This window comes from Papaver somniferum, chromosome 4 (genome assembly GCF_003573695.1).
Source record: "Papaver somniferum cultivar HN1 chromosome 4, ASM357369v1, whole genome shotgun sequence".
Taxonomy (NCBI): Eukaryota; Viridiplantae; Streptophyta; class Magnoliopsida; order Ranunculales; family Papaveraceae; genus Papaver; species Papaver somniferum.
In genome coordinates, this window is record NC_039361.1 from 3399161 (window position 1) to 3410677 (window position 11517).

At 36.5% G+C, this 11517-nt stretch overlaps 1 protein-coding gene across 1 annotated transcript; it reads left to right on the forward strand.

The window, feature by feature from the left end:
* Nucleotides 1-6255: 6255 nt before the first annotated feature.
* LOC113271818 (glutamic acid-rich protein-like) lies at nucleotides 6256-6738 on the forward strand. The gene has a single exon (XM_026521742.1). It carries the CDS (start codon nucleotides 6256-6258, stop codon nucleotides 6736-6738), a length of 483 nt encoding a protein of 160 aa, XP_026377527.1.
* Nucleotides 6739-11517: the final 4779 nt, after the last annotated feature.

The window sequence follows — 11517 nt, forward strand, 5'->3', positions numbered from 1 at the left end:
TAATCATAAGAGAAAAATTTCTTACCTCATCTGTATATGAGCGAAGAGCTAACAAGGTACTAGCCCTCCCAGTCCTGTTATAACTATCTTTCAGTTTTTGGATCTGTAGAATATCGCAAGGGTCAGCGAACAAAAGAATAAAGACAAATAAAGAAATATAAAGTGAGCAAAACTGGAAGAAACATACCTCTTTCTCCTTCTCGGTCCAAGAGAATACCCAAGGTTGATAGGTAGCGAGATTCTCAGGAAGAATATTTGATCCAACAATATAAGGCCCTCTTAGCATCAAAGGAAAGACACACCATTTATCATCTTTGGATTAGCGAGGAGTTGTGTTCTTACCAGAATGCCAATCAATATCTTGCATAAGTATTTTCGTTTCATCAATGTTATCTTTCCTTTTCAAACGAATACCCAGCGAGTATTTTCTTTCTTCATGGAGATCAATTCGTAATTTTCAAAGAAGCTCGCTACTGTATATTTCTCAGAAATTAATTCTAAGTCTGCGAATTTAGGATCCCTAAGTTCTTTGGAGTACAGAGATCCTTTATCAGTACCACGATTAGCGAACTCTAGCATCAGGTGGATGCAATCCCCACTCAACTGGAAGATAGCTCGCGAAGATCCCGAATGAGCAAGAATTTCATAGAACAAAGGGATATCTGGGTCGTAAAGAGGAATGGGGAGACCTGCGAGAATTTGACCTAGCGAAATTATGATTGATTGATCATCACAATATTAATCAGAAAAAAGTTTGATATAAAGAATTGATTTGGCACTTTCACCAGGAATGGTAAAAAGTGTGAAACCTTTCTCTTCAAGATCTTTTTGGACGTCTTTTAAGTTTTTCTCATGTTTATGGCAACTTGGAGGCATACTTGAATATAGAGTATGGGAATGAATAAAAAGTAAGAAGATTGAAGAAGAAAGAACTACAATAGCGGAATTTACGGAAGAACAATAGAGTTGCAGAGATGAGAGAATTAAAAGAGAAAAGAAAGTAAAAAGAAAGTGAAAAGAAGAGTAAGAAGAATATATAAAGAAGATTTTTTACTCGAAGAAATAAACACTACTAAGACGAAAAGACATGAGCGGTTGAAAAGCAGCGGTTATAGAAGAAGTGTCAAGAAACGGATGGAAGAAAGAATACGTGTGATAAATGCAGAATATGATACGGTGGATAACTGCGGCATTTCTCACATCATTCTCTACTTCGCAGAAAAGATATGAGAAGAGGCAAGATGTAGGATCAGAATCTCGCAACAATAATATCTTAGCGAAATTATCAACAACACACCAGCATCGCAGAACAATTTTAGAAATGATGTAATAAACGACATCAGCTAAAATCATGAGAAAGATATGATGATCCTGCGAAAATTAGAGAGTTTGATGATCTTGCGAGAATGTCGCAAGTCGTATCCGAAAATAAAGGACAGATTAGCTGTCATCCACTATGTATTTCCCTATAAATAGTCGTTGAGAAGATAAGAGAGATCTTTTTTGAGTAAGAAATAAGTAAATAGGAGAGAGAAAGTCTAGAGCAGAGGTTATTCTTGATTCTTTTATCTTTTCTTGTAATAATATTCAAAGATTCATCAATAAAATTAAGATTGAAAACCTAAAATGAGTTGAGTATTAATGAAATCATATGTCGTTCAACTGAGAAGAGAAGAGAGATCTTTTTTGAGTAAGAAATAAGTAAATAGGAGAGAGAAAGTCTAGAGCAGAGGTTATTCTTGATTCTTTTATCTTTTTTTTGTAATAATATTCAAAGATTCATCAATAAAATTAAGATTGAAAACCTAAAATGAGTTGAGTATTAATAAAATCATATGAGGGGTGTAGTGTAGGATTTCCTACAACTACAATACACAGGTTCCTTCCCCTTATATAGGGTACTACATAGTGGATGACAGCTAATAGATCCCCTATTTTCGGAATCACTGTGCGTTACAATCGCTTATGTACATTCACTCAATCTCGCACACTTTACACTTCGTACAGATCATCACACTTTACGCGTGACTATGCTGACATCATTAAATACGTCATCCTTATTTTAACATGTGCGATGATCTTCGCCTACCTTAGATGACCTTTACCTCGCATGCATAATGAATGTACGATATTTCACTCCTACAAAAAACAACTTGTCGTTGAAGAGAGCCATGGTACTCTTTCCTCTAAGCTACAATGAGTTAGACGAATGCAATAGATAAAGAGAGGAAGTGTGGGAGGAAGTGGTGTCCGTAGGTTGGTTACATTTAGGGAAAATGTGCCAATGCGGATGCATTGTTGGAAATTTCCCTCGATATTTAAAAATTTGGAAAAATACTCATTCCGCCAAAAACCAAGTCACATGTGTCGGTCCACACACGCGAAAAGAAAGACAAATACACCATTCATATTTCAGGGTAAGGTTTCAAAATTCAGGATTAAAGGTTTAGGGTTCTGGATTTAAGATTCAGGTGGTGGCAACGTCGACTTTGGCGGTGGTTCCGGTGGTGATTATTGCCTTAGACACGTGACTTAATTAGCTGGGTTGGATAGTTATGTTAACGACTCGCGGTTGAAGGGAGCCATAGTATATATTCCTTCCTATAACTTGTAAGTATGATGAGTTAGACAAACGCAAGAGATAAAGAAAGAAGTGGTGTTTGTGGGTTGGATATATTTATACAGAGGAGAGATGCGGCCATTATTGTGCTAATAGTGGGCTTTGTTAATTTGTCTGAGTAACCGTGGGTCTGATGACTATGTTTAAGGATATTAAAATGTAAGATCAAGAGTGTTTGTTTTTCTATCATTATTATTGTAAAAATAATTAATTGTTGGATAAAGAGTATTTTTATAATGAACTGGTCAGAATCTTAGCCAGCTTAACTCCAACAACGTACTATATTAGTTGAATCGGTTGTCGTTCTAGCCTACCAGCGAGCCTCATGAGAAACTAGCCAAGAAAGCCAAAGCGTGATAAGGGGACTGATTATGTCACAAGGGGGCCAAGTTATCTTTAACTTCCATGTCAAACTCTGCATTATTGCGCCATCAAGCCCGTGGGGAACATGAATTATTATTATTTATTTATTTCTGGATCTGACTGAAATCACCTGACTCATCTGGATCTGAATTTAATGTGTTTGTTCTTTTACCTGACTCAACTGACTCAAAAGTATGTGAATCAATGGCTTGGTCCCATGAATCAAAAACATTTTATTCATCTAACTCGTGCCACAGATTAAATCTTAGTCAGGTTACGATCAGATTAAAACTAAAAGGAAAACAATATGGTTGTTTGTACCATAATATTTGGGCACCAATATCGACTGACGCAAGCCTTATTAGCGCAATCAATTTGGGCGCATGCCCGGCGACCCATTCTACCGGTTCGTTCCGCCAGTTCGTATCCACGATCCAAAAAAAGGTTCTAGGACATCCAGATTACTTGGAATGCGAGTTGGCACAATTGTATAAATACATGGAATCTTAACCCTAGAAGTGGGGAAGCATACAGGAGGAAAAACTCTAGAAGGGAAGCTATCGTAATCGAATCAATAAAATAACTTTCCTTAAGGAGATTCATCCGTGGACGTAGGCACAATGCCGAACCACGTTAATTCTTTGTTTTCCTTCAATTCGTTTCTAATCCTAATTTTACCTTAGTTTTCAATAATCAACATCAAATCGTCGTGTTTGTGCCTAAAAGTAATTTTGGGTACAAATAATGGCATCTAATTTGTGCTGAGGCAGGGGCCAAGTCTGATCCAGACATCAAGCCAGCAAAAAAAAAAACGGGCACCTAGCTCAGCTGGTCATCCAGTTTCCCAAAAGTTTCATGCGCTCCAGGAGGTCCCAGGTTCGAGCCCCAATGACGTAATATTGTAGGAATTAACATGGAAGGTAGAGTTAACTTGCCCCCCTTGTCACACAATCTCAACCCCCATCCGCTTCGGCTCCTTTGATTAGGTTATCCATGAGGCTCGCTGGTAGGTTAGCACATCAACCTATTCAATTAATGTACTGATATGTTGTTGGAGCTTAACTTATTAGGTTTCCAACTAATTAATGTAATACTGTTTATCCAATAATGAGAAAAAAAAACGCTGTAACTTCAATATCTTACTGTAATTATTAGTAGAGCCTTAGCTCTCCGTTTTACTCTTCTCTACTTGCACGATAAGGACAGCTTATGTATAATTCCCTCTCATTCTTTCAAGTCTTATGAATACAACATATTATGAATCAACAGATATTTCTAGCTAACAACAGAGAGATAGTTCTAGATAAACCATTGTATACTATTTGACTTGCACAGACTATTATAAAGTCAATGTTGTAATCTTAACATCCTTCTGGACAAGCCTTATCACTAAAGAAAGGCGATACAATTTCGTACAAGTACAGACCACCACCACCAGGTCTACCAACGCCCCATCCCAAGTGGATCCAATTAATCTTATTCAAAATAATAAACACCACATAAGATCATTCGAATGATGATGATATTTAAGTTACATTCATCTTACGTAACCATGACAACGATTTGATGATGCCTAAATTTCCTTTGAAATAATCTAGGCACAGCACAGCCCACTGGCACGACACACGAATAAACGTGTTGTGCCATGCTGTGTCGTGCTAGCACACGTGTTATAAACAATTTGAAGTCATTTTGTGGTATACATTAAGTCGGGTATTATCACGAGAATCTAAATAAAAAACATATTATTTGAAATTATTTCAAGTAAAATTAACAAGTTTATTCAATAAAAAGAAATAGCCCATCAAATATAAAATTGGATCATTGTCATGTAAACTAATGTTCTAGTTAAATATAGGTAACGACATTATAACAACGATATTGAAATATATTTTCCAAATATTTAAGTATTATATGTGTTGTTATAAAAATAAGCTAGCATAAAATGTCAAAAACTAGCTAGAATAGTGAATCTTTTATGAAATATACACAAAATGTGATGTATTATGTCTTGTTATATAGTGTACTTGTGCATACTATAACGTGCTTTCTTAACGTGTTGGGTTGGGATGGGCCGCGTGCTTATCCGTGCCACGTGTTGTCCTGTGTTACTGTGCCGATTAGACTAACCCAGCACAGCCCATGAAACTAACGTGTTGGGTCGTACTGGGCTAAATCACGTGCTGGGATGGGCTAGACTCATATTTTAGCGTGATGGGCTGGGTTGTGCTCGTGCTGGCACAGTACAATTTACACCTCTAACCGGGGGTGATTGAATCATCAGGTCCCGTTGGTGGAAATCAGTCTCCGGGCGGCTGTCCCTCTGTTCAGGTTAAAAAGCCATCCAAAGAGAGGTATATAGATATGCATGAACCTTATATGTTTGCATTGTAGGAGTGAAATATCGCACATCCATTATGTATGCGAAGTAAAGGTCATCTAATCTAAGCGAATCATCGCATATACTAAAATTAGGATGACGTATTTAATGGTGTCAGCATAGTCACGAGGAAAGTGTGATGATCTGTACGAAAGTGTAGAGTGTGGGAAGTTGAGCGAATGTACATGAGCGATTCTAACGCACAGTGATTCCGAAAATAGGGGATCTATTAGCTGTCATCCACTATGTATTACCCTATATAAGGGGAAGGAAACTTTGTATTGGGAGAGATCTCTAAGGTAAGTGTTAGACAAGAAATTAGGAGAGAGAAAGTTTATTTGGAGAGAAAGTAAAGTCTTTGTAATATTTTGTATTTAATATTAAGATCTTGATGAATAAACAAATCATTTTCACCATGATTACTTAGAGAATCACATAATACTGAATGGATGTGGTTGTAGGATTTCATACAACTACATTTTGGCGCTAGAAACAGCTTGGAGTGATATATCATGTTGGTGAATTCGTTTAGAAATCAAGTTTCCTAGCATTTTTCTTTAAACATTTGATATTTTCATCATCGTATCTTTTCAATCTGTTAATACAAGAAAGTGGTAATGGTAAGAATCGGATCTACTTTTGAGCAAGCGGCAACAGCCAAAAGAAGTAAAAGAATTGCTGAACGAAGAAGAGGTGAAATTATTGAACAACTAGAGGAAAGAGAAAGAGAAAATCAAAGAAATGATGTTCTGAATGGACTATAGCATACACAAGAGCAAAATCATGGTATTGATTATGATGAGTGAGTATTCATACTGCACATACGAATTTTACCGAAGAAGAGATACAGAGAACTGGAGATGAAGGAAGGATTGAAGGAAATGAAGAAAATATGACACTTGAAGAACTTAGAGAAAGATTGATTGCAGAACGACGAAGAGAGGATAAAGAGTGTGTGAATTTGATACGTCGGAATGATGACTTAAGAGAAGAGAATCTCAGATTACAAGCACAAAGATCAAGAAGCGCTACGCGATCAAGATCAAGGACCAGCAGAAGTTCGTCAAGACAAAGTCAATCTAATCGAACAAATGTTAGGCGAGAGCAAACATTAGGTAATATTGATGAGAACTTACAAGTAGACGATAATCTACAAGAACAACGCGATGAGAGACGCACAATATATGACCGATATGAGAAACCACGTGAGCACTGTCGCCGACAAGAAGATCAAAGGAACAATAGATTTCAAGATGCAGCCGAACGTCATCATCCTCACCGTGAATCAGATAATGATGAAGAAGATGATCCGGAACAAGAGAGAATTATACTACGTGGTAGACAAATATTAAGGGATCAATATGAACGCGAATAAGAGGAAGAGAGAAACAATGTTATTCGTGAAAGTGCGAAATCTGAAAGAGAAAGGAGTAGAAGAAGTAGAGAAGAAGCTGAAAAAAGAGAGATTGAAGAGGCCTTGCGTCAGAATAATCATGAGAATAGATTAAGGCAAGCCATATTAAAATGACCTACGCGACAGGATTTAGACCAAACTATGAGCGAAGAATTTCTCAGAAAGATGGTAGAATTGAGAGAAATGATGACTACGCGAAAAAATGATAGAAGAAGACAATTAGAGGAAGCAGTAGAGAAAGTTGGAAAAACACCTTTTGCAAGGCAAATTCAAATTGAAATAATACCACCAAAATGCAATTTACCTATATTCACTAGTATAATTGATGGTAGCACATGTGCAGTACAACACATAAAAGCTTATAGCCGATCTCTATTGGAATGGGAATAAAATGATGCGGTGTTGTGTAAGTATTTTCCTGCGATCTTGACAGGAGAAGCCTTGTTGTGGTTTGAAGGATTGCCAGTAGGAACTATTAGATCATTTCGTCATCTACAGAACGTCTTATTACAACAATATATCAGCAATAATATGTCGCGACCAGGAATAGAGACGGCCTTTGGACTTCGTAGAAGGGTCAACGAAAGTTTGCGTCATCTAACAACACGTTGGAGAACCATGTGTAGTGAAATGGCAAGACGAGTTGATGAACGATATCTTATACTAGCCTTTATAAATGTTCTTTTTCCTACGGATTATTACATACACAGATTTTGAGGATAAAAGACACCATCACAATGTCGGAGTTGCGTGAATTTCAAGAGGAATATATAGCGCTTGAGGAGAAGCAGAGAGAAATGGAATCTTATCCAGTTGCAATGCCTAATGCAAACAATGGGAATGCATGTTTACTCCCAAGAATGACAAATGTTGTTGCGAGTACATTCACAGGGAATTCAAGGAAAGAAAATTACATAGATGGAACAAAAACTGGTAGCCATTGGTAGTGCAGATCAGGAGGAGCTCGAAAGAGAATACAAAGACAGACAATCCCAAACTCGAGGAAGAAATAATAAGATTCAAAGAATTGATAACCCTACAGAAGGTTATGGAGGTCAACAACAATATTTTAATAGAAGACAAGGGACTGGAAAGGTGGTCTGGGAACAAATAAACTTACCAAAGTTGAATACTACAGTAGAGAAAGTATGGGAAGCTGTTATACTAATGGAAGAAATTCCTGAACCACATAATGTAGGAGATGATCCACCACCGGACAGAAGAAGCAAAGAATTTTGTGTGTATCATCGCTTTCATGGTCACACAACAAGTAATTGCAGAAATGTGAGAAAAATCATATTGAGAATGATTGAGCAAGGAAAACTGGACCACTTCTTAGTTAAGCTGTAGTTGCAGGAAATCCTACAATACACCCCTCGTATGATTTTATCGTTGATCAGCCTATTTTTAGGTTTACACTCTTAATTTTATTGATTAATTTCTGAATATTCTTACAAGGAAAATAAAGAAACCAAGAATGATCTCTGCTCTCAACTTTCTCTCTCCTATTTACTTGTTTCTCACTCAAAAAAGATCTCCCTTTCCTTTACAACACGAGTGACTATTTATAAGGGAAATACATAATGGATGACAGCTAATCTGTCCTTTATTTTCGGATATGGTTTGCGACATTCTCGCAACCTTATAAATGTTGACTTCGCAAGCTTTCTAATTTTCGCAAGACTATCACACCTTTCCCATGATATTTGCTGACGTTGTTTTCTGAAACTGTTCTGCGATGCTTTTGTGCAATACCATTGTTAACTTCGCTGAGACATAACTGTTGCGAGATTCTGATCCTACATCTTGCCTCTTCTCATATCTTCTCTGCAAAGTAGAGAATGATGTGAGAAATGCCGCAACCGCTTATTTTCTCATATTCTGCATTTATCACACGTATTCTTTCTTCCATTTATTTCTCGACACGTCTTTTCTAACCGTTTAAATCTTTCCGTATTAACCACGTTTATTTTCTCGAGGAAAAATTCCCTCTATATATACTTCTTTTCATCCTCTTCTTTTTTCTTTTTATTCTCTCTGCAACTTCATTGTTCTTCTGCAAAATCCATCGTTGCAACTTTTCTTCTTTCTTCTTCAATCTTTTTAAATTCTTCTTCATCTTCAAATTAGATCTTCATAGTTCGTGATCTTCTTCAAGATAATTTCCCTGCTATCATCTTTCATGGATTCATCAAGGTTAGTCTTCTTTTCTCTTCCTTATAAATTTTGCTGAAATTGATATATTTGAAATTGATCTTGTTTATTACCTTATGTGATGTTGGTTATGTGATTCCCATACTCTTGTTATTTCAGCAAAAGCGGCTCCAACACCAAATTTTCTGTTCAGAATCCTAACAATCCCAAATCACAGCATAAAGTTGTTGTTCATAAAAGGAAGTCTGCGAATGAGAAGGTAGTAAGAAACACTATCTTTTTCTAATAACAATATTGTTGCCTCTGTTCCTTATCTAGATTGTAATTCGCAGGGTGATAAAGATATTCATAGACCTCACAAGAAATATCGCCACCTCAAGGCTATTCCAACTACTGTTCCCTTCCATCTACTCGTTTCTTCCAAATCTCCTGCGACATCTTCGCAAGATAAACCTTTATCTCCAATTCATGAAGACGCTACCTCTGACTTCATTTCTTCCAAATCTCCTGCGATGTATTCGCAAGATCAACCTTTATCTCCAACTCGCGAGAATGCTGCCTCTGATTTCATTTCTCCAGTTGATCTTCCTATGACTGAAACTCCCCTTGTGGTTCCTTCTTTGAATGAAGCCTCTTCTCTTCCCATTGAGAATGTTTCTCAACCTTCTTCCGCTACCAGTTCTCTTCCTAAGTCTTCTCCATTGTCGAAAGAGACCGTGGAAGGGATAAATATTGCTTTCAAGATTTTATCTGAGATTTTAGGTGATGGCAAGAAGTCTTCCATTGATGTTTGCGAAATTCTGAGCAAGCATTTGGGTTCTGACAAAGCTGCTTCGCAGACAACTTTGAAAAAAGGAATGTAATGCTCTTCGTCTTGAAAATCAGAAACTTCAGAATGTTTTGCTGGATCGTGATAATCTTCGCAATAAGAATGATGAGTTAAGAGGTATGATTTCCTCATCTATGTCTTTAATCTGCCTTTTCGATGGTTTTATCCTTCCCTGCTTAATTATCTTTTAAATCCCTCTTTCGCATGTTAAACATTAAATCAGAAACGAGTAATGGAGAGATATCAATTTGAATCTGCTGTTGAAGAAGCCCGTGTTGATAAAGAAGTCTTAATGGATCAATATGACCAATTAGATAATCTCTATTCATATTCTCTTGATCAAATAAATAACCTTACCAATGAAAATACTCAATTAGTTGAAAAACAAGATCTGTTAAGTAATGAAGTATCTCGTCTTTCTTAATCTATAACCAAAGCTAATTTAGGGATGGACACTTTATCAGATGAGAATAAAACCTTGTCTCAAGAAAAGCGAATTTATTTAAACAAGATGGCGATATCTTCGCAACAACTTAATATTCTCCAAAAAGTATGTGCTGACCAAGAAAAATCTCTTCGCTCTTTAAGAAATGAACTAAAAGAAGTAACAAAATCATCTATCACTGAAAGAGATTCACTCATTCAAGGTAGAATAGCTTTAAGTGTGAAGGCAAACCAGCTTAAAGATCAATATTCCAAATTAGAGGAATCTTATTCTTCTCTTGCGAAGAAAAATGCCTTCCTTGTTTCTAAAGAGAAAAATCTCCAGTCTCGACTTAAAGGTTCAGTTGGAGATAAATTTGATGATGCAATGGATCATTGGGAGAATAGTTGTCTATCCTTGGTTCAACATCTTATTTCGCAAAAGGAAGGTAGTCATAATAGTTTGACTGCCTTAATTATCTTTCCTTTGTCATATCTCTCTGAATTCCTTATCTTAATAAAATTTTGTATTCTATTTTTCGCAGAGTCTGAGAAGAATCTTCATTCTTCTATTTCTGATTTGGAGGCTAAATATGCTAAAATTCGCAAAGGGAATGCATTACTTGTCTCTACTCTTACTGGTTCTCGCGACCGGGCAAAAAGAAAAATTGATTATCTTGCTTATTTTAAGGATATTCAAGATAGGAATCATCAAAGAGCACTTCTTCGCCAAGTTCATCTCCGGGCTGAAGTCCTTGTAAATGACATTTTATTGTCCAACTCTCTTCCTCCTACATCAATTGAACCTTTAGAAGTACATGATGATGAAGTTCCTCGTCCTGCTGATAGTGATTACGATTATGAAAGCGGTGCAGAGGATAATTTCCTGGAAGATGAAGAATAAATTCCTTCTAAATAAGTATCTGCTAGTGTTAATCAGAATGAGAAAGAAATTTCTCCCGAAGAAGTAGTTGCTAGCGATACTCAAGATTCTAATCAAGTAATTGCTGGCGATAATCAAAATGCTAGTCATGACAAAGATCAAATCCGAAATGAAGGAGAAGCTTGTGAGAATGTTGGCGAAGAACTTATGTCATCTCCTGCTACTGATATTGAAGCTTGAGCTTCTTTTCTAGCTTTGCTTTCTTGAGTTGTCTTATTTTTATTACTTTTGAGAGCTACATTCTTCAATCGACTTTAAAGTCAACTATTTCTTTTAATATTTTGTTGATAAGAAAGATAATGCTTCTTGTATATCGATTCCCATACTTGACTCTCATTATCTTTCTTGCGAAAAATAATCTGTTATAAATGCTTATAATTAGTTTGTTTTA